Below are 24,652 nucleotides of genomic sequence, written 5' to 3'. Positions count from 1 at the left end.
GGCACATTCTTGTCTTTGCATTGGCAGTCACCTGTGGGAGCAGAGTGATTTCGTGCCCTGGACTAGCTAGTATAGCATAGCTATGATGGGAAGGTGAGAAAAGAAATGAATCAGCAGGTGGCTATTTGGGTTTTCTTGAGTCTGGTACCAATATATCTCAGGAAGGTGGCTCATTCAAGGATTGGGAGTCATTTCCTTACCACCTGGACGCTGCAGACGAGAAAACAAGAGGATAATAAAGGCCAAAGAGATGCAAAGTCATAAAGCATCAGGGAGGAGTGGCCACATCTGCCCCTTCACTATTTCTAACGGGAGTCTAACACTAGCTAGTTACCTGCACATGGAAAATGTCATTAAGAAGACAATGGAACTTTTCATCCAGCAGTGACTTGACTTTATTTTGAAGGTTGGTCTGTCGTTCTTTATAATGTTTGCAAGTATCCAGACCTAGTACATTGGCCATGAGTATCTGGATGGTATAAAAATTCTGATGGAAGCTGATCTTAGTCAACGCAATAGCAATAGTCCTGTTTATAAGAAAGTCAGGAATCAGAGTTTTAAAATATATTTTTTGAAAACAATAAAGGTTGAAGGAAAGCCCTGACTCCTCATATTCAGTTGTAATGACAGATTTCCCAAGCTATCTGGAAGCTGTTCTTTATTTGTGCTTCAGATACCCTCCCTTACTCCACTATGTTTCTAAGCTCTGTAAATGTATCCTAGCTATCCCCTCTTCTCTAGCCCTACCGCCAGTGCCTGGGTTCAGGCCCTCATACTCTCACCTATACTCCCTAACAGCATACTACTACCCCTGTCTAGCGCCAAGACTCTCTGAATGCATCACCTCTATGGAAGCCTGAAGCACCTAGGTAGATGCAAGTCTAGGTTAAGTCTAGACTCCTTCACGTGACATATAAGCCTTTCCAAGTCCTCATGGTCATTTTTTGCCACTCTCTGCCCAGCAGTCTACCCTCCACCAACAACAAACCGGTGAGTGTTCCCTGCACATCCAACTGCTTCTTCTCTTTATGCCTTTGCTTTCCTCGGCCTGGAGTGTCATCACTTCTCACAGTCCCTCCTAATCCCTGGTTTCCTGTTCATTTGTAAATCTCAGCTCAGGAGTAACCTCCTGGAAATCTTCCCTGACACCCTCAGGTTGGATGACATACCCCTCTTTCTTGTAGCTTTTACAGTACTCTATTGCGTGCTTCCATCACTGTCCTCACCACATTCTATTTTTACTGTCATCTCTCTTTCCTTCTCTTTTGTGAGAACTCCTTGAGGGTAGGGATCAGATATTATTCGTCTTCAAGGCTTTGCAACTTGCCATGGATTGATTTATGCACCCCTCCCCCCACTAATTCATATGCTGAAGTCTTAGCCCTCAGAATGTGACCTTATTTGGGAACAGGGTCATTGCAGATGTAACTAGGTAAGTCGAGGCCATACTGGAATAGGGTGGGCCCCTAATCCAATATGACTGTCTCTTTATAGGGAGGGGAAATTTGGGGGATTCCCTGGCGGTCCAGTGGTTAGGACTCAGTGCTTTCACTGGTGTGGCCCAGGTTCAATCCCTGGTTGGGGAACTAAGATCCCGCAAGCCACGCAGTGGGAAAAAAAAAAAGAAGAGGGAAATTTTTGGACACAGACAGCACACATGGAGAACATCATGTGAAGATGGAGGCAGAGACTGGGGTGATGCTTCTACAAGCAAATGAACACCAATGACTGCCAGCAAGCCACCAGAAGCTAGGAAAGAGGCACAGAACAGACTGTCCCTCACAGCTGATGGAAGGAACCAACTTTACGCCACCTGGATCTTGGACTTCTACCCTCCTGTACACTGAGACAATATACTTCTGTTGCTTAAGCCACCTAGCTTGTGATGCTTTGTCATGGTAGCTCTAGAAAACTAATATAGCACTTAGTTCCTGGAACATAGTAGGTACTCAGTAAGTGATGGAATAAATGAGTGTCTTCTGGCGATTTTGAATTATCCTTTCATCAATGTTAAAGATATTTTAAAACTAGTCTTTCTCAGGCCTGGCATTAAAAAAGAGTAGAAACATAGCTAAAAATAAGATTAATAAGAATTTTCCCCTTAAAGCCTTTAGGTTAGATGGTGAAAGGCTGTGAGACACCATTACCATTGTCTTGGTCATCATCACTGTTATTGAATACCATACCGTCCACCTCCATGAGATGGGTTGTCCCAAAGAGAGCCCTCATGACATTCCTTATATGAAAAGAGACAAACAGCATGAGGTAAGTGCATCAGCTCTGCCTTCTGAAGGAAAATCCAGAGGCCCTTCATTCTCTAACCATACTCTCAGGGCTCAGTGGTTTGAACTAGTGATTCCCTGTCGGCCACATGGATAAACTTACGTATTTGTTCTGCAAACCCAATCTATCCTCAACATTTATACCAGTTGTTCTCAAACTGTGCATTAGGAAACTTAAAAATATCAATGTCCAAGTCCGTCCTGGCATTAAATCAGGATCTCCAGGGGTCAGCCCATCTTCCATTTTCTCAGTTCGATATGTTTATCATTAATTACTTATCTAGCACAAGGGGCATGACACCCAATAATAACTGATAGATTGTGGATAGTTTACATAAGGCAACTTATATAAAGGAGAGGAACACTGAAACAAATGAAACTCTTAAAGATGTCAGGATTCTCTGGATTCACAAAAAAATGGTCATTGCAAGACACTCACCTGTGGTTCTCACCTTGGGCCAGGTACTCAATTTCCACTAGTGTCTGGCTTTTTCCATATCCCGATAATCCTTCGTACATCAGGACTCGGCTGCAGTTAGATATCAAAAATTCCTTCATAGTACACATGAAGTATTTGATCTCCTTATTGCGTCCTGTTATTTTCATTTTTTAAAAAGGGAGCAAACCCAATCAACATAAAATAGTCTAGAAACATAAAAAAGCACATAGCGATACAGCTTCTAAGAATACCCTTGGAATTTCCATGGCATTGCTCATGGAGTTTCTTGAGGTCCTGTGCACTTTAAAATTTTTAAAAATCTTTCTCTAGAACTTTCCAGTTAACAGTGTGGTTTTACAGTTTTGTTTTGTTTTGGTTTTTTTTGATTCCCACAAGCTGTGAGGGAAAGGATTCTTATAATGCTCATTATGATGTCCATTTAACTTTAGTGTAGAAAACTGAGATTTTCTTAAATTATACAACCAGGAATTAAACCAGGATTATCTGACCCTAATGCTTGTTTTCTTTTCCTTTTTCTGTAACACACTAGAAGTAACTACAGATTATTACATTAGTAAATCAGCTTAATAAAGATAGGGTTCCCATGTTGAACAATATGGATAAAACTTTTTTATTTCCGATTCTGTGAAGGAAAACTTGCTCTTTGTAAATGAGAAATTATACTTATCTCAGGGCTACTAAAAGTATTAACAGTGATAAAAAAAATTCAATTTGCCTTAAAAAACTCATATATAGATTAATTCTATCATAAGAACAACCTAAATTCTTAGTAAAAATAAATTATAGGTTTTTTTCCTTATTATAAAACTAATGCATGCTCACTGTAGAAAATATAGAAAACTTAAAAAAGGAAAAGAAGAAAATAAAAGTCATCTTGGGTTACAACCCTATCACTCTTATTTTTCTTATGTGTTTTTAAATATGTGTAACAGGATGCCCTGACTGAAATCTGAAACTCAGCCTACAATCTTTGAAACCTGGGTGGGCGGGAAGGAGTTGGCAGAACGGTAATTTCTGTCAAAAGAGCTGGAGACCAAATCAGGGTTGACTCTTCCTTCTTTGCTGGACAGATCACTGTGGAGGGTCCATTCTGTTATCCATTGATAGAGTAAATACATACCTAGGTGTTAGCTAAAGTCTACTGAAAACCAAGACCACTACTCTAAGCTTAGATGTTTTATACAAAGAAGCTGAGTGTTTATTTGGTAATGTAAATTTCTGGGTAAGATTTAGTGAGAATTACTCTGCAGACCATATTGCTTCTTTTAGGTGCAACATTTCCTTTCTGAAAACGCATTTGAATTTCAATTTTGTGAGATGTGTAGTATTGTTCTTTGGCCTAAAGTTTACACAGGAACTTAGAAGATAAGGCCCAGAAGGCTGCAGAGCAGACTCTTCTAGCTGTTTTATGTTCTATTTGTATAGAACACATACAGGTAAGAACTTACTGATTGTCTTTTTAGTTGGATTCTAAAATGAGGTTAACTCAACTTGCCTTGAAGTATGCATACCTTGTTTCTATTTGAACAAGGCCCTAATACCTGAGACTGTTGTATGCATTTTTGATGCTAAAAGAACACTTTTTGTTCATTTTAGTTTTGTTATCAGTTAGCATATACAATTTCACTTACAGGCACTCTTGTAAAAGAAGGGTGTTTCCCATGCTCCTAACCTCTGACAGTCTGTTTTTGGTTATAGCTTTAAGGAAAGATATGTGGGCCTGATCTTTACCTTATACTGGTGAAATCAGGGCAAAAAGTCAAGTACAGAGAGTTCCCTGGCAGTCCAGTGGTTAGGACTCTGAGCTTTCAATGCTGAGGGCCTGGGTTCAATCCCTGTTCAGGGAACTAAGGTCTCACAAGCCGCTCAGCAGCAGCCGACAAACAAAACAAAACAAAACACACACACAGAAAACAAACAAACAAACAAAGGCAACTAGACCAGACTGAGAAATATATGCATATTGTAGCAATGTATTCTAATATGTCTGTCATAGTGAGTCCTCAATTTTGTAGAAAGGGGGTTAGGACTTCCATTTACTGTCAATCATTATCACAACAAGCATATCCTAGGATGAAGTTAGGCCTCGGACGAAGGTGAGAGTGGGCATTCCTTCTCCTTTCTAGCCTTCAAGAGTTTGGGGATCTGGACTTATAAAAAGTGATGTGCTTGCAGACTCTGAAAACTACCTGAATGCACTGAAAGTTAGGCATTGCTGCTGGCTCAAGTGCTCTTTGAAGTTCTGGAACTCTTGCCTTCTTTTATGCTCTGCTGACATCAAGATTCTGTCCTAATACTCCCCCAAGGTGTGGGACAGAGCCTCTTCTCAATTGCCCTAACATAGTTATGACCGAGATTTAATTTATAATGATACTTTTAGGGATGTTCAAGTCTAACAGAAGGAAATTACAAGTGTTACTTGAAATGGCTGCCTTCAGAATCCACAGGCCAATCTTCATGTGGGTCTCTTCTCTACCTCATTTTATGTCTACTTCCCTGCATAGTCTTGAGTTAGCTTTCTTATGATAGGGTCTCTCTCACCAAGAATCACAAAAACATCACTGCCGGATGGATCATAGCTCTAAATGTAAAAGGTAAAACAAAATTTCTGGAAGAGAGTCTAGAAAAATATCTTCATGACTTTTGGGTGAGGAAAGATTTCTCAAACAGTATACAAAAGCAATAATTATAAAGAAAAAGATTGATAAATTGGATTTCATTAAAATCAAAAGTTGTGTTCATTAAATACATCACTAATAGAGTAAAAAGACAAGCACAGAATGGGAAAAGTTACATACAGTAAAAACAAATGGACCCATTTTCAGAATATATAAATAATTCCAACAGATCTATAAAAAAATACAATCCAATTGAAAAATAGACAAAAGATTTGTACAGACACTTTATAAAAGATGATTTCCAAATGGCCAATAAATATTTGGAAAAGGCACTCAACCACATCAGGGAAATACAGATGGAAACCATGGTGAGATACCACTATAAACCCAACAGAATTATTAAAATTATAAAGACTGAGAAAACTATCTACCAAAATTGTACCCTTTGCCCCAACAGTATCACTCCTATATATATACTCAACAGCAGAAATGCATACATATGTTCACCATAAGACTTGTACAAAAATCTTTATGGCAGTACTATTCATAAGAACCCAAACTGGAAACAACTCAAATGTTGTACAAAAGCAGAATGAATACATTGTTATATATTTATAAAAGGGAATATAGTCATCCCTCTGTATCCACAGGAGATTGGTTCCAGGACCCCTGGGGATATCAAAATCTGCGGATGCTCAAGTCCCTTATATAAAATGGTGTAGTATTTGTATATAACCTAAACACATCCTCCTGTATACTTTAACTCATCTCTAGGTTCATTATAATAGCAAATACAATGTAAATGCTATGTAAATAGTTGCCGGTGTGCAGCAAATTCAAGTTTTGCTTTTGGGAATTTTCTGGAATTAAAAAAAAATTTTTTTTTTTTGATTTGTAGTTGTTAGAATCCATGGATGCACACCCTGCAGATACAGAGGGCCAACTGTACTACACAGCAATGAAAATGGATGAATTATAGCTACATCCAACAATATGGACGAATTTCATAATGTAATGTTGATTAAAAGAAGGCTTATGTAAATGAGGACCCGAGAGGCTTCCGGGAAGATGGCGGAAGAGTGAGACACGGAGATCACCTTCCTCCCCACAGATACACCAGAAATACATCTACACGTAGAACAACTCCTACAGACCACCTACTGAACACTGGCAGAAGACCTCAGATCTCCCAAAGGCAAGAAACTCCCCACGTACCTGGAAGAGATTAAGAGCGCTGCTTAAAGGAGCTCCAGAGACGGGCGCGAGCCGCGGCTAAAAGCGCGGACCCCAGAGACCGGCATAAGACGCTAAGGCTGTTGCTGCCGCCACCAAGAAGCCTGTGTGCGAGCACAGGTCACTATCCACACCCCCCTTCCAGGGAGCCTGTGCAGCCTGCCACTGCCAGGGTCCCGGGATCCAGGGACAACTTCCCCGGGAGAACGCACAGCTCGCCTCAGGTTGGTGCAACGTCCTGTCGACCTCTGCCGCCGCAGGCCCGCCCCGCACTCCGTGCCCCTCCCTCCCCCGCCTCCCGGCCTGAGTGAGCCAGAGTCCCGGAAGCAGCTGCTCCTGTAGCCCCGTCCTGTTTGAGCGAAGAACAGACGCCCTCCGCCCTCCGGCGATCTACACGCAGAGGCGGGGCCAAATCCAAAGCTGATCCCCAGGAGCTGTGAGAACAAAGAAGAGAAAGGGAAATCTCTCCCAGCAGCCTCAGAAGCAGAGGATTAAAGCTCCACAATCAACTTGATGTACCCTGCATCTGTGGAATACATGAATACACAACGAATCATTCCAAATTGAGGAGGTGGACTTTGAGAGCAAGATTTATGATTTTTTCCCCTTTTCCCCTTTTTGTGAGTGTGTATGTGTATGCTTCTGTGTGAGATTTTGTCTCTATAGCTATGCTTCCACCATTTGTCCTAGGGTTCTATCCATCCGTTTTTGTTTTTTTTTTAATTTTTTTCTTAATAATTATTTTTTATTTTAATTAGTTTATTTTATCTTACTTTATTTTATTTTATCTTCTTTCTTTCTTTCTTTCTTTTTTTCCTTCCTTCCCTCCTTCCTTCCTTCATTCCTCCCTCCCTCCCTCCCTCCCTCCTATCTTTCTTTCTACATCTACCAATTCTTTCTTTCTACTTTTTCTCCCTTTTATTCTGAGCCGTGTGGATGAAAGGCTCTTGGTGCTGCAGCCAGGAGTCAGTGCTGTGCCTCTGAGGTGGGAGAGCCAACTTCAGGACACTGGTCCACAAGAGACCTCCCAGCTCCACATAATATCAAACGGCAAAAATCTCCCAGAGATCTCCATCTCAACACCAGCACCCAGCTTCACTCAACGACCAGCAAGCTACACTGCTGGACACCCTATGCCAACCAACTACCAAGACAGGACCACAACCCCACCCATTAGCAGAGAGGCTGCCTAAAATCATAATAAGTCCACAGACACCCCAAAACACACCAACAGACGTGGACCTGCCCACCAGAAAGACAAGATCCAGCCTCATCCACCAGAACACAGGCACTAGTCCCCTCCACCAAGAAGCCTACACAACCCACTGAACCAACCTTAGCCACTGGCGAGAGACACCAAAAACGACGGGAACTACGAGCCTTCAGCCTGCAAAAAGGAGATGCCAAACACAGTAAGATAAGCAAAATGAGAAGACAGAAAAACACACAGCAGATGAAGGAGCAAGATAAAAACCCACCAGACCTAACAAATGAAGAGGAAACAGGCATTCTACCTGAAAAATAATTCAGAATAATGATAGTAAAGATGATCCAAAATCTTGGAAATACAATAGACAAAATGCAAGAAACGTTTAACAAGGACCTAGAAGAACTAAAGATGAAACAAACAACGATGAACAACACAGTAAATGAAATTAAAAATACTCTAGATGGGATCAATAGCAGAATAACTGAGGCAGAAGAACGGATAAGTGACCTGGAAGATAAAATAGTGGAAATAACTACTGCACAGCAGAATAAAGAAAAAAGAATGAAAAGAACTGAGGACAGTCTCAGAGACCTCTGGGACAACATTAAACACACCAACATTCGAATTATAAGGGTTCCAGAAGAAGAAGAGAAAAAGAAAGGGACTGAGAAGATATTTGAAGAGATTATAGTTGAAAACTCCCCTAATATGGGAAAGGAAATAGATAATCAAGTCCAGGAAGCACAGAGAGTTCCATACATGATAAATCCAAGGAGAAATACGCCAAGACACATATTAATCAATGCATCAAAACTTAAATACAAAGAAAACATATTAAAAGCAGCAAGGGAAAAATAACACACAAGGGAATCCCCATAAGGTTAATAGCTGATCTTTCAGCAGAAACTCTGCAAGCCAGAAGGGACTGGCAGGACATATTTAAAGTGATAAAGGAGAAAAACCTGCAACCAAGATTACTCTACCCAGCAAGGATCTCATTCATATTTGATGGAGAAATTAAAACCTTTACAGACAAGCAAAAGCTGAGAGAGTTCAGCACCACCAAACCAGCTTTATAACAAATACTAAAGGAACTTTTCTAGACAAGAAACACAAGAGAAGGAAAAGACTTACAATAATGAACCCAAAACAATTAAGAAAATGGGAATAGGAACAAACATATCAATAATTACCTTAAATGTAAATGGACTAAGTGCTCCCACCAAAAGACACAGATTGGCTGAATGGATACAAAAACAAGACCCATATGTATGCTGTCTACAGGAGACCCACTTCAGACCTAGAGACACATAAAGACTGAAAGTAAGGGGATGGAAAAAGATATTCCATGCAAATGGAAACCAAAAGAAAGCTGGAGTAGCAATTCTCATATCAGACAAAATAGACTTTAAAATAAAGACTATTAGAAGAGACAAAGAAGGACACTACATAATGATCAAGGGATCGATCCAAGAAAAAGATATAACAATTATAAATATTTATGCACCCAACATAGGAGCACCTCAATACATAAGGCAAATACTAACAGCCATAAAAGGGGAAATCAACAGTAACACATTCATAGTAGGGGACTTTAACACCCCACTTTCACCCATGGACAGATCATCCAAAATGAAAATAAATAAGGAAACACAAGCTTTAAATGATACATTAAACAAGATGGACTTAATTGATATTTATAGGACATTCCACCAAAAACAACAGAATACACATTTTTCTCAAGTGCCCATGGAACATTCTCCAGGATAGATCATATCTTGGGTCACAAATCAAGCCTTGGTAAATTTAAGAAAATTGAAATTGTATCAAGTATCTTTTCTGACCACAATGCTATGAGAGTAGATATCAATTACAGGAAAAGATCTGTAAAAAATATAAACACATGGAGGCTCAACAATACACTACTTAATAACAAAGTGATCACTGAAGAAATCAAAGAGAAAATAAAACAATACCTAGAAACAAATGACAATGGAGACACGACGATCCAAAACCTATGGGATGCAGCAAAAGCAGTTCTAAGAGGGAAGTTTATAGCAATACAATCTTACCTTAAGAAACAGGAAACATCTCGAATAAACAACCTAACCTTGCACCTAAAGCAATTAGAGAAAGAAGAACAAAAAGAGCCCAAAATTAGCAGAAGGAAAGAAATCATAAAAATCAGATCAGAAATAAATGAAAAAGAAATGAAGGAAACAATAGCAAAGATCAATAAAATTAAAAGCTGGTTCTTTGAGAAGATAAACAAAATTGATAAACCATTAGCCAGACTCATCAAGAAAAAAAGGGAGAAGACTCAAATCCATAGAATCAGAAATGAAAAAGGAGAAGTAACAACTGACACTGCAGAAATACAAAAGATCATGAGAGATTACTACGAGCAACTCTATGCCAATAAAATGGACAACCTGGAAGAAATGGACAAATTCTTAGAAATGCACAACCTGCCAAGACTGAACCAGGAAGAAATAGAAAATATGAACAGACCAATCACAAGCACTGAAACTGTGATTAAAAATCTTCCAACAAACAAAAGCCCAGGACCAGATGGCTTCACAGGCGAATTCTATCAAACATTTAGAGAAGAGCTAACACCTACCCTTCTCAAACTCTTCCAAAACATAGCAGAGGGAGGAACACTCCCAAACTCATTCTACAAGGCCACCATCACCTTGATACCAAAACTAGACAAGGGTGTAACAAAGAAAGAAAACTACAGGCCAATATCACTGATGAACATAGATGCAAAAATCCTCAACAAAATACTAGCAAACAGAATCCAACAGGACATTAAAAGGATCATACAGCATGATCAAGTGGGGTTTATTCCAAAAATGCAAGGATTCTTCAATATACGCAAATCAAACAACGTGATACACCATATTAACAAACTGAAGGAGGAAAACCATATGATCATCTTAATAGATGCAGAGAAAGCTTTCGACAAAATTTAACACCCATTTATGATAAAAACCCTGCAGAAAGTAGGCATAGAGGGAACTTTCCTCAACATAATAAAGGCCATGTATGACAAACCCACAGCCGACATCGTCCTCAATGGTGAAAAACTGAAAGCATTTCCACTAAGATCAGGAACAAGACAAGGTTGCCCACTCTTACCACTCTTATTCAACACAGTTTGGAAGTTTTAGCCACAGCAATCAGAGAAGAAAAGGAAATAAAAGGAATCCAAATTGGAAAAGAAGTAAAGCTGTCACTGTTTGCAGATGACATGATACTATACATAGAGAATCGTAAAGATGCTACCAGAAAACTACTAGAGCTAATCAATGAACTCGGTAAAGTAGCAAGATTCAAAATTAATGCACAGAAATCTCTGGCATTCCTATACACTAATGCTGAAAAATCTGAAAGTGAAATCAAGGAAACACTCCCATTTACCATTGCAACAAAAAGAATAAAATATCTAGGAATAAACCTACGTAAGGAGACAAAAGACCTGTATGCAGAAAATTATAAGACACTGATGAAAGCAATTAAAGATGATACAAATAGATGGAGAGATATACCATGTTCTTGGATTGGAAGAATCAACATTGTGAAAATGACTCTACTACCCAAAGCAATCTACAGATTCAATGCAATCCCTATCAAACTACCAATGGCATTTTTCACAGAACTGGAACAAAAAATTTCACAATTTGTATGGAAACACCAAAGACCCCAAATAGCCGAAGCAATCTTGAGAACGAAAAACGGAGCTGGAGAAGTCAGGCTCCCTGACTTCAGACTATACTACAGAGCTACAGTAATCAAGAAAGTATGGTACTGGCACAAAAACAGAAAGATAGATCAATGGAACAGGATAGAAAGCCCAGAGATAAACCCACGCACATATGGTCACCTTATCTTTGATAAAGGAGGCAGGAATGTACAGTGGAGAAAGGACAGCCTCTTCAATAAGTGGTGCTGGGAAAACTGGACAGGTACTTGTAAAAGTATGAGATTAGATCACTACCTAACACCATACACAAAAATAAATTCAAAATGGATTAAAGACCTAAATGTAAGGCCAGAAACTATCAAACTCTTAGAGGAAAACATAGCCAGAACACTCTATGACATAAATCACAGCAAGATCTTTTTTGACCCACTTCCTAGAAAAACGGAAATAAAAACAGAAATACACAAATGGGGCCTAATGAAACTTCAAAGCTTTTGCACAGCAAAGGAAACCATAAACAAGACCAAAAGACAACCCTCAGAATGGGAGAAAATATTTGCAAATGAAGCAACTGACAAGGGATTAATTTCCAAAATTTATAAGCAGCTCATGCAGCTCAATAACAAAGAAACAAACAACCCAATCCAAAAATGGGCAGAAGACGTAAATAGACATTTCTCCAAAGAAGATATACAGACTGCTAACAAACACACGAAAGAATGCTCAACATCATTAATCATTAGAGAAATGCAAATCAAAACTACAATGAGATATCATCTCACACCAGTCAGAATGGCCATCATCAAAAAATCTAGAAACAATAAATGCTGGAGAGGGTGTGGAGAAAAGGGAACCCTCTTGCACTGCTGGTGGGAATGTGAATTGGTACAGCCACTATGGAGAACAGTATGGAGGTTCCTTAAAAAACTAAAAATAGAACTACCATATGACCCAGCAATCCCACTACTGGGCATATACCCTGAGAAAACCATAATTCAAAAAGAGTCATGTACTAAAATGTTCATTGCAGCTCTATTTGCAATAGCCAGGAGATGGAAACAACCTAAGTGTCCATCATCAGATGAATGGATAAAGAAGATGTGACACATATATACAATGGAATATTACTCAGCCATAAAAAGAAACGAAATTGAGCTATTTGTAATGAGGTGGATAGACCTAGAGTCTGTCATACAGAGTGAAGTAAGTCAGAAAGAGAAAGACAAATACCATATGCTAACACATATATATGGAATTTAAGGAAAAAAATGTCATGAAGAACCTAGGGGTAAGACAGGAATAAAGACACAGACCTACTAGAGAATGGACTTGAGGATATGGGGAGCGGGAAGGGTAAGCTGTGACAAAGCGAGAGAGAGGCATGGACATATATACACTACCAAATGTAAAATAGATAGCTAGTGGGAAGCAGCCGCATAGCACAGGGAGATCAGCTCGGTGCTTTGTGACCGCCTGGAAGGGTGGGATAGGGAGGATGGGAGGGAGGGAAGAGATATGGGAACATATGTGTGTGTATAGCTGATTCACTTTGTTATGAAGCAGAAGCTAGCACACCATTGTAGGGCAACTGTACTCCAATAAAGATGTAAAAAAATTAATTAAAAAAAAAAGAAATGAGGACCCCATTCATTCAAAAAAAACAAAAGAAGGCTTATGTAATTACACAATATATGATTTCATTCATATAAATTTTAAGAACAGGCCTAAGTAATTTAGGGTGTTAGAAATCTTTGGGTAAAGGGAGAGGGATAAAGCATGTGAGGGTTTCCAGAGTACTGTTATTTTTCTATTTCTTGGCCTGGATGGTAATTATACATTCATTTTGTGATAATTCATTAAGCTGAAGACTTATCATTGGTGTACTTTTCTGTATGTTTTGTTATAGTTCAATAAAGAGGTTTAAAAATCAAGGCTCACTACCTACCTAGCAAAGGGTAACCCTCATTTCTGTTGCAGATGAGGTATGCCATCCCAAACATGCTGAAGAGAAGAAAAGAAAAGATGTTAGCATCAAAACAGGGAAATACTGAGAGTCAGAGGGACTAGTTCTTAGTTCCCAGAAAGCCTCCTTTTCAGCCTCTAACAGGACTCTATCCCCTGTTATCAAGGGGTCTATCAAGAGGTGCAGATGCCAAGAGGAAGCGAATGGAGAAGTTCTTACCTGGTAATAGAGTCTCCAAACAACTTATGTAGCTGCCTTTACCACAGCACCTGGTACATTGTTCAAAAAACGCTTGTTGAGTCTGCATTGGTAGAACTGACCCTTTTCTAGGGAAACCAGACACTCAGTATGGGACCCAATACAGTTAGATGTGTTATATTGTCTCACAGTATGGAAGGATTCTACCAACTGCTCAAACAATGATAGTTCACCTTTGTGGAACACATGCTATGTGCCTGGCAGTTTCAAGGGCTGTACATGTATCATTTTCTTTACTCCTGACAAAAACCTTATTAAGAAGGTATTATTATTATGATGTCCATTTTACAAATGCGAAAATTGAGGTACAGAGAACTTAACTTGAACAAGATCCCACGGCTAGTGGTGACAGAGGACAGTGACAGTCAGTATCTAAAACGAGACCAGGGGCATATGTTTGCCCACTGCATAATATCATCTCTTGAAGGGGCCTTTTTAGACAAATGGCTCATTCCCTTGTTTATACTATTATACTACCTTGTTATGCCTCTGTTATAGCACATACCAAAGTTTCCTAGGTAATATACACCTAATTTTGTGTATGTTGTCTTCCCCATTAGATTTCAGGACAGGAACCAGGCCCTGTTCATATTTGTATGTGTATTTCTATAGTCTCTTATTTGCAGAGATGGTACAGAGAAACCATAAAGAGGGCAGGCTTTGGGATCAGATAGTCCTGGTAGTTTCAGAAACAGTAGACAGTTTCTGTGGTAGACTGACTGCATTAATGGCGCCACGTCTTCATCTCTACTTGTATCTATGTCCTTTGCTATGTACTGTACATTTGCAGTGTCCTCCCACTCTGGGCTCAGACTTGTGAATGTTTTGGCCAATGGGATGTTAGCAAACATGACATAGAGGCTTGAAAAATGCTTGCTCCCTCTTGATCTTCTGATATTGCCATGAATACGTGCCTGGGTTAGCCCAGTATAAGATGAGACACATAGAGTCAAACTGTCCCAGTTATGTCAGCCAAAATTCCCAGTTATCCCACCTGAGGTCATCCTGGATCAGCCAACACCCTGTTGAACCCCAGGCATGTGAACAAGCCTAGGCAAGATCATCCAAATCCGCCAAGATCAGCTGAACCCCACATATTCATGAGATAAGTAAAAATTTACTGTTGTATACAACTGAGGTTTTGTGGTTGACTATAATGCAGCATTATTGTGGCATTTTGAACCTTGGCTCAATTGTTTACTAGATTTATGACTATGGACAAGTCATTTTAACATCTCAGAGTCTCAGTTTTTAAATTTATAAAATAGAGTTAATAATAGTTTGTTTCTACCTCATATAGTTGATATTGAGGTAAAGGGCCTAATATTTAATAAGGGCTCACAAAAATTATTATTCATTCATTTATTCGAACAGCATTTTATTGATGATCTACACATGCCAAGAACAGTGCTGAGCCGTGGGAATACAACGATGAATAATAAAGACTCCTTGAACCAATTATAGCCCCGATTCTGTTATCTGACCCTTTAAGACCTAGATTCTAGCTTGCTAGTATAAAGAATAATACCTTTTCACCTTCCATCCACCAAGCACTACCATATAGAGCTTTCCATGCTGTTCATTCATTTATTCATCATTACTGATGCCTACCAAGCATTGGGGATATAAGAATGAACAAGAAATAATCACTATCCTCAAAAAGTTCCCAGTGTAGCAGGTGAAAAGGCACATCGAGTCCGTGATTGTGATGAGTGTAATGAATGTTCTAATGTGCTGCAGAGTTACACAGAGGAGGAGACAGCTAAACCGTCTGAGCTGGGGTTGGGGAGCTTCCAAAGGCAGCTTCAGAGAGGAGGACATCCTTGAGCTGGATTTCAAAAACTGACTGTGTTAGCGTACGGTATTTGTTTTTCTCTTTCTGACTTACTTCACTCTGTATGACAGACTCTAGGTCCATCCACCTCACTACAAATTTCATATGGAATCTAAAAAGAAAAGAAAATGGTTCTGATGAACCTAGGGGCAGGACAGGAATAAAGACACAGACGTAGAGAATGGACTTGAGGACATGGGGAGTGGGGAGGGTAAGCTGGGACGAAGTGAGAGAGTAGCATTGACATATATACACTACCAAATGTAAAATAGATAGCTAGTGGGAAGCAGCCGCATAGCACAGGGAGATCAGCTCGGTGATTTGTGACCACCTAGAGGGGTGGGATAGGGAGGGTGGGAGGGAGGCGCAAGAGGGAGGGGGATATGGGGACATATGTATATGTATAGCTGATTCACTTTGTTATACAGCAGAAACTAACACACCAATGTAAAGCAATTATACTCCAATAAAGATGTTAAAAAAAACAAAACTGACTGTGGTTTTCCTAGGAGACTGAGGATGGAATGAGTGAAAGGGAAGATAATCCCCTTAGAACGCCCCCTGGACCCCCACCCAGAGGAAAGGGCACAGGAGGAGATGAGGTAGGAAAAGCAGGTGGTTACTTTGTATGTCACTGCAAGGACTTTGAAAATTGTCATGAAAATGATTGGAAGATACTGAGGGGTTTTAAGCCCCAATGCGAGAGCAAGTTGGGCTTTGAGGGAATGCATTTCACTAAACACTTAGAGGAGGAGCAATCCCTGTTAATGCCTGGACACACAATTGATGTGATCAATAGTTAATGGTTGGTGATTGGGTCCATCTGGGTCCAAATAGAAACTCGAATGAGGGGATTCTCTGTTCTCTTTACACAACCTTTGAAGAATTACACTCATAGTCTCAGAACTGAGGGTAGAATGGGATCTTCCACCGCACTATACTATCAGCAGGATAGAGGAAGATGAAGGAATTTGAAATCTGGGCCTTGGTCTGGGAAGGAATAGATTTTAATTTCATGAGCTGCCTTTGAATCTGAAATGGGTGACCTGTTGTTTTGCTATCATAATTGTCCCACTTCTTTACTAAAGAGTACTGCAAGATCAATGCCCCACACTCACACTTTCTCATTAAGGCCCAAACACTGATACACTGGTCCAGAATCTGCAACACCTTTCATGACTTTCTTTGGAAGCTCTTTAAAAAAGTAGGCTGGTAGGTTGCTGCCATTGTAGGTGACGGAGTCACAGGTCACGATTCCTGGGTAGTACATCATCATCCTGGCAGCTATGTTGACTTTTTGACCAATGACTATAATAAGAAGGAGAGAGAAAGGCAAAGAGCTGGGAGAAAACAGCCATTGAACTGAGCGTAATCTGAGGCATACTGTCCCCAAACGGCATTGTTACCCTTTACTCCCTTTGCCTCTCATGGATGACACAGCAATCTCACCTTCAACTACCCAGATTCAGCCAATGGCTATTTTAAAATACATAGGGAGTTAACTCATTTAGCCACCTGGGAGGCTAAGGGGATGATCTGCTCAGGGATAGCAGGACCCTGAATATGGAGAGGATTCTGTTAAGTGGGATGGTGGACAGGGCCTGAGGGCCCTCAGATGAGGTATACTTGGCCTTCTGCTACAAGAGAGATAAGCAGAAGCTTGGGCCTGGAACAGTGATCTCCAATTGGGTCTGCATGTTCCTGTGTATGAGCCTTCATTTAATTTTTTAAGAGTGAGTAAATGGGGCTGGAAGGAGTGTGTGTGTAGGATTGGTTTAGGGGATATTGTAAGAGGTAATACACTGTAGTGCAAAGAGTCTGAAACCAGGTTATGCAGGTTTGGATCTCAGCTCTACCTCTAACTACTATATGTAAATTACTTGGGCAAAATACTTGAACTCTTCCATGCCTCAGTTTTCTAATCTGTAAAATGGGGTTGATAATAGTACCTCTCTCAGAGGGTAGTTTATGAAGATTAATGAGTTAATACACATAAAGAACTTCGAGAAGTGCTGGGCTGCTAGTAAGTCCTCAGTTAATAATACTACTAATTAGGTATTAAATGTTGCACTTTGACATAAACTTGAATATTCCCGATTAAGATATTCATTTTTTAAAAACAGTTTATTATGGGGAAATTTGACCGTACAATAAAGCATGGTATCATGAATCTATATACCCATCACCCAGTCCCCAAAACCATTAACCCGTGGCCAATCCCACTCCATCTCCATTCCCATCCACTCTCCACCCTGTATTATTTTGAAGAAAATCTCAGACGTCGTATCATTTCAGACATAACTATTTCAGTTTTATATGTATTCAGTATTTTAGATGTATTGTTTCTGAACATTTAAAACCGTAATAGGATTGAAGAGGAAAAAGCAGTGAAATCTTGAGATAACACCTACTTACTATTTCCTTTTGAGATTAGTACTATTTATCAGTAATGCCAATATTCATAATTTTTAAGAAGCAGTCCTGGGGCTTCTCTGGTGGCGCAGTGGTTAAGAATCCCCCTGCCAATTCAGGGGACAGGGGTTCGAGCCCCGGTCCAGGAAGATCCCACATGCCACAGAGCAACTAAGCCTATGCACCACAACTACTGAGCCTGCGCTCTAGAGCCCGCGAGCCAGAGCTACTGAGTCTGCGCACCTAGAGCCCGTGCTCCGCAACAAGAGAAGCCACCGCAATGAGAAGCCTGCGCACCACAACGAAGAGTAGCCCCCGCTCGCCGCAACTAGAGAAAGCCCGTGCGCAGCAAAGAAGACCCAAAGCAGCCAAAAATAAATAAATTAAAAAAAAAAAAAGAAGCAGTCCTAACCTATCCCAGGAATTAAGAGGAGTAACCGTTTAATGTGAACAGAAAATTAACATAAAGGCCCATCGTCCCATGAGATTATGGCCCCCCATGGCTCCCCTCCAATGACTGCATATTTCTTATACTCAATCATAGCCCCAGAAATGCATATTTGCAATCATTGAGCTGTCAAGGGGCAAAGCTATATGGCTTGGTTCCGTCTGGAAGACTGTAAACTTTCTGAACGCAGGGCCCACGTCTCACTTATTTTTGTCCTTCCTCCCACCAAGCCCAGTGGCAAGGCACAGTGTTTGCTGAAAGGAAGATGGAGATAAGTTAGCCCAGCACACCTGTGTACTCGTGCCTCACAGAGTGTCCAACGATTCCGCAGAAGACAATCCCGCTGGCCACGCCGATGGAAACAGTGCTGGCTCCGGGCAGAAAGAGAGTTGTGAGGAAAGAGACAAAGACAATGAGCACAAAGAAGGCAGGGAGGGTGGGGACAAGGTGATGAATGGGATGGGGGAGGGGTGGGAAAGGATCTTCAAGAAATAACTCTCTTCCCTTTGTAGTTAGGTTAGGGCAATTGTACATGGCCTGGAGATGTAAAGGAGGGGCAGTTTGTGACTGAGAGCTAAGTTCTTAGAAGTGATAACTCAGTTCACTTTTCTGCTATTTTTAAGTATTCATCTGAGCTATTTTTCTGTAAAATAAGCTCATCACCCCAAATGGACTTTCAATATAGAATGACTTTGAGTAAACAATTTTAACTATCTTTTGTGATTGCTAGAAAGAACAAGGTCATTGTTTTGAAAGGAAGTAACTCAGTGTGTGGCATCAAAAGCTAACTTGGCTAATGCATACAGATGACTAGAGGCTGAGAAGGTGGAATATTTAGGGCAAGGGGTGGTACCTGTTAGAGTAGACCAGAGTGGGCCGCAAGTAGGGTCACTGGGGTGCTCAGTCTGGGGGAGCCTGAGGGCACTGAGCTCTTGGACAGCTGGGGTTGAGGATTGGTAAACATTATCTTGACAGTTTTGCTCAGTGGATCATCTTGAGGCCAAATCAATATATAAATTTCCAACCCAAGGACTTACTTTATCTCCTAGTTATTAAAAATCAACTCAGGTCTCCAACATAGTTGGGAGCGTGACCTCTACCAGAAAGTAACCCAGAGTAGAGAGAGACAACTCAGTTAGACTCTCTCTGGTACATTTGGACTTTTTAGGAGTATCCTTTCTCCACCTGGCCTTGACCATCCCCCATCTGACTGCATCAGGGCTGGGTTTACTCACCCTACCTGTACATTAGGTGAGTGATGAATGCAGACATAAGGGCACCCAGGCAAGGACAGCCTTCTCCTGCCTTCCTCTTCCCTGACACTTGTCCTATCTCCCCATACCCTACAACAGGGTCAGGGACCAGACGGAATCAGGGTCTGGAAACACTCACTGGATCTTGTGGACGTGAGAGCAGAAGTCAAATATATCCACAGCACTTTCCAAGGCATGAGTGACCTCATCAGGTGCCTTTTCCCCGGGAAAACCAAAGACACAGAGAAAGGAGCAGCCCTGTGAGGGAGAGGATCAGCAAACACAGCTGGTGGACAGTCAGCTTTAAACTGGACCAGCTAGAAGGCCCAGTGGAGGGTGGGCAGCAATTTTCACTCTCTGAAACAAATTTCATCATGATTTCTCTCACACCCATTTTATTTTTAGCAAACTTCATGTAACTTCTAGTGCATCATCAACAGTAGGGCTTGAACCTGAGAGGGGCTTGTTTTTGCTCCAGAGATAGTGGGTTGTACTGAGCTATTTGTGTGCACCCTCCTCTACTCTCTCCTGCGGCCAAGGTCTTGGCTGCAAGGTACTAAGTTTCAGGCCAAGAAGCAGCACAGAGCAAAAGGTACCAGCTCTGGAATCAGAAAATCTGTGTCCTCAGGCCACTTCCCAAGTGTAGAAACTTGGACAAGTCAATTACACTCTATGAACTTCAGTTTATGAATCTGAAAATGGGTATAACCTAGACTTGCTGAGGTTGGTTTGGTTACTGAAAATATTAATATATTATATATACATATTCACACATATATACACATATACCTTATAAACTCTAAAGTTCTTTTCAGATATTGTTATTATTCATTTTTCTTAAGGATAAAGGCTTAAGCTGGGAGTGGTTTTTCTCACAAAAAGTTAACTCTTTCAAGCAGAGAGTAAACTCTAAAACTTGGCACTTTTACTACCAGTCCCTTAAAAAATGATCTCAGGGCTTCCCTGGTGGCACAGTGGTTGAGAGTCCGCCTGCCGATGCAGGGGACACGGGTTCGTGCCCCGGTCCGGGAGGATCCCACATGCCACGGAGCGGCTGGGCCTGTGAGCCATGGCCGCTGAGCCTGCGCGTCCAGAGCCTGTGCTCCGCAGCGGGAGAGGCCACAACAGTGAGAGGCCCGCGTACCGGGAAAAAAAAAAAAGATCTCAGACACTGTTTTCTGTAAGAAAAGGGCATAATGAATAAAGCCCAATGAGTTAAAAATTTGAGTCTATGTATGTTATATCCTGATAAAATGCAAAAGAACAGTAAAATGCCTCAATTTCTTCAACCCTCTCCAAAAAGAAGCTGACCAGGAATCAAATCCTAATTGGCGCTGGGTTCTGTTGTGATGTGCGAGGGGAGCCCTGAGTCCAGGTCTGTGAAGAGACTAGAGGGCAGCCCCTTTGGGGCCACTGGTGGGTCTGCTTCGCCTGGAAATTCTGCCTAGTGGCTTGGGAAGGTCTCATGCTGGCAGTGAGATTAGCACCTCTCATCTGCTGAGTGCTGACGTGAACTGGCACTGCAACAAGTGCTTCCCACATATATCTTTTAAAACTTCCAACAATCATTTGAGGCAAATACTATCCCCATTTAAGTAATATCCCTCTTTTTACTCAGGAACAAACCAAGTCTCAGAGAAGTTCAATGACTTGCTAAGGTCACACAGCTGAGAATTGTTGGAGCCAGGAACTGTCTCTCCAGGAACTGTCTGGAGTGTCTGTTAGACACCGAAGACTGTTCTCTTAGGTTCTATGCTCTTTTCTGATGATACTCATGAATGAATATGGAAGAAAGTACTAGAGCACACTGTGCTGGAGGGCCCCACTCCCTCAGAAGCACAGAGTTTATTTTTCCTACAAAGAATTTGTTCTTTTTGCCTGGTTCTGGGACAACGTGTGTGAGTTACCCATCTTTGCAGCCCTAGCTTTCAGTGGCTATGAAATGCTCAATAAGTGCTTACTGAATTAGTGAATGAATGAGTGTGGGGCAGTAATTGAGTGCCCTGCTCTTAAGATACAGAAACACCTGAGATGGGGAGTCAATTCTTTTTTTTTCTTTTTTTTTGCGGTATGCAGGCCTCTCACTGTTGTGGCCTCTCCCGTTGCGGAGCACAGGCTCCGGAAGCGCAGGCCCAGCGGCCATGGCTCACAGGCCCAGCCACTCCGCGGCATGTGGGATCTTCCCGGACCGGGACACGAACCCGTGTCCCCTGCATCGGCAGGCGGACTCTCAACAACTGCGCCACCAGGGAAGCCCGGGGAGTCAATTCTCATGAGCACTTCTGTGATAATTTATCACATCACTTTTCTCCGAATTGAATAAGAGCAGATTGAAAACACTGAGAGCTAGATGTGACACCCACCACCCACCCACCCCAACTGATTAAGAAACTGAAAGGGGAACTGGAAGTGTACCTACAGCAGGTGGAGATTATCGGAAATTACAGCTTCTGGGGTATGACGGTTACTAGAAACCTGACCTAAAATCTCTGGGAGATGCATTATACCCTGGGTTGCAGATATACGTATGTATAGTGAAAGTTAGTTGAACACAGGGGTTAAGAGCACAGACGAAGGAGGCACATTACCTGGGTTTGAATCCCAGTCCACCATTTAATCTCATCTTGTCTCAGTAGCCTCATCTCTACCTAAACCTCCTCATCTGTAAATTGGGGACAATAAGAGCAGTACCTACCTCTTGGAGTAGTCATGAGGAGAAATGAGTAAAATATGTAAAGTGTGGAGAACAATGCCTGGCACGTAGTGAGTGCCATATCCACCATGTAAGCTGTAATTATAACTATGAATAAAGACTGATAGTTCTAGGTTAAAGGTGTCTATTCCCTCCCTCTCCCCCATGTCCATAGACATGAATGCTAACCTTAAATTACTGGCAGGTTCCCACACCTTTAGTGGGAAATTTACCTTGTCAAACATGAAGACTTTGTTGATTTGGCCTCGGAAGACCCTCAGGACAGAATTAATGTGCACGCAGGCATCCTGGATGGCTGAGCCTATGACTTCTGCTTTGTCTTGGTCCTTAAACATCAGGTTCACAAACACGATCGTCACTGGGCGAAGCTCAGACAAATAACCCCGAAGCTGTTTGTCATCAATCTGCAATTTAGAGGGAAGCTTTCCTTAACATGTGTCCTTGGCAGTGGATCTTTCCTCCCAATATCACCCTTACACCCAAAATTATCACTGGGATAGAACTAGCCTTTTGAGATTCTCTAGGGAAGCTGAAGTTATCAAAGTTGGGAGGTACAACACAGAAGAGGCAACCCAAAGTAAAAAAGATGGAAATGGAATAGCCTATCAAAATCTCTTCCACGGCTTCCCTGGTGGCGCAGTGGTTGAGAGTCCGCCTGCCGATGCAGGGGACACGGGTTCGTGCCCCAGTTCGGAAAGATCCCACATGCCGCCGAGCGGCTGGGCCCGTGAGCCATGGCCGCTGAGCCTGCGCATCCGGAGCCTGTGCTCCGCAACGGGAGAGGCCACAACAGTGAGAGGCCCGCGCACCGCAAAAAACAAACAAACAAAACAAAACAAAACTGCAAAAAAAAAAAAAAATCTCTTCCAATGGAAACCTACACACCTGCTCATTTTTGGCCAGACACCACTCCCTTGCCCCAACTGCTAGCTCCCTCATGCCAATATGAGCCGTCACAATAAAAAAAGGACTGCTGCTCTTTTGGCTCCCTTACAATGTAGGAATAAGAATAGCATGCTATGTAATTCAACCTTATGTTTTCAGAGAATATTTTCATATTCTACCCTATTTTATCCTCAAACGAAATAAAGTCAGCATTATTATGCCCACTTTACTAATTAGATAACTGAGAGATGGTGAAATAACATAATTTTCCCAAGTCACATGGGGAAACAGTAGCAAACAAAAATGCAAATCTACAGACTTCTAGTCCAACATTCCATTTATAACATTCTCCTGCACAGGGAAAGGAAAGGAGGGTGTTCCCAAATTATCCCTGCCTGTATCATCAGCCCTGAATTTTGTTAAATTAACTGCATAGCAAACCAATGGGGGAGAATCACTGCATTTTTTTCTCCCCCAAATAGCACAAAAGTGTCAAATTCTCCATTGGCTATATGAAACACATCTTCTGGATGAAAGAGGAAATTGTGTATAGGGAATCTTGCAGCCAATTGTGTATAGGGAATCTTGCAGGCTGAGACAGTCCTGGTTTCATGTAACTTTTCATAAAAGATAATTTAATAATTTCTAACTCAACAATATGATAACTTTCTGAGTTTTCAAATGACTTTCTTAAATATCAATAATTAATATTAAATACATGATTTTAAATGTTAAATTAATTAATTAATTTAAAATTTATTCTATCAGGCCATGTGTTCTGAGTTTTGGTTTGGAAAATGCAACCACATCTCTGTTCTTTTTCTTTTTTTTAAAACATATCTTTCTATTATATGCCTACAACTCTCTGTTTTGTTTTACCTTGAATTTTTAGGGGTGCTTTTTTTTTAATTATTATTATTTTAAAATTTTATTTTATTTATTTATTTTTGGCTGCATTGGGTTTTCATTGTTGCGCTCGGGCTTTCTCTAGTTGCAGCAAGGGTTACTCTTTGCTGCAGTGCACACGTTTCTCATTGTGGTGGCTTCTCTTTGCTGCAGAGCACAGGCTCTAGGCGTCCGGGCTTCAGTAGTTGTAGCACGCATGCTCAGTAGTTGTGGCTCATGGGCTCTAGAGCACAGGTTCAGTAGTTATGGTACACAGGCTTAGTTGCTCCGCGGCATGTGGGATCTTCCCGGACCAGGAATTGAACCCGTGTCCCCTGCATTGGCAGGCGGGTTCTTAACCACTACGCCACCAGGGAAGTCCCCACATCTCTGTTCTTGAAGTGCAGGGACAGGCCTTGGTAAAGCTGTAAAAGGTTTCTCTTTTGCCTCCTTTCAGCCCCCTTAGCTGTTATATCTTCAGCTGGTGTT

At 41.2% G+C, this 24,652-nt stretch overlaps 1 protein-coding gene across 1 annotated transcript in view; it reads right to left on the bottom strand.

Annotated features, from left to right (window-relative positions):
• The window catches only part of ADCY10 (adenylate cyclase 10), a 96,321-nt gene that overhangs the window by 58,782 nt on the left and 12,887 nt on the right, over window positions 1-24,652 (bottom strand). The window contains exons 8-14 of the mRNA XM_029229372.1: window positions 22,606-22,797; window positions 19,820-19,938; window positions 18,718-18,794; window positions 16,686-16,875; window positions 13,458-13,513; window positions 2,722-2,875; window positions 335-527 (exon numbers count right to left, since the gene is read on the bottom strand). Of these exons, the coding sequence (XP_029085205.1) occupies window positions 335-527; window positions 2,722-2,875; window positions 13,458-13,513; window positions 16,686-16,875; window positions 18,718-18,794; window positions 19,820-19,938; window positions 22,606-22,797 (981 nt within the window). The remainder of the gene's footprint in view (window positions 1-334; window positions 528-2,721; window positions 2,876-13,457; window positions 13,514-16,685; window positions 16,876-18,717; window positions 18,795-19,819; window positions 19,939-22,605; window positions 22,798-24,652) is intronic.

The sequence above is a fragment of the Monodon monoceros genome, unplaced genomic scaffold, assembly GCF_005190385.1.
Source record: "Monodon monoceros isolate NGI ecotype Baffin Bay Population unplaced genomic scaffold, NGI_Narwhal_1 Super_Scaffold_18, whole genome shotgun sequence".
Classification (NCBI taxonomy): domain Eukaryota; kingdom Metazoa; phylum Chordata; class Mammalia; order Artiodactyla; family Monodontidae; genus Monodon; species Monodon monoceros.
This window is presented reverse-complemented; position numbering and strand designations above follow the sequence as displayed.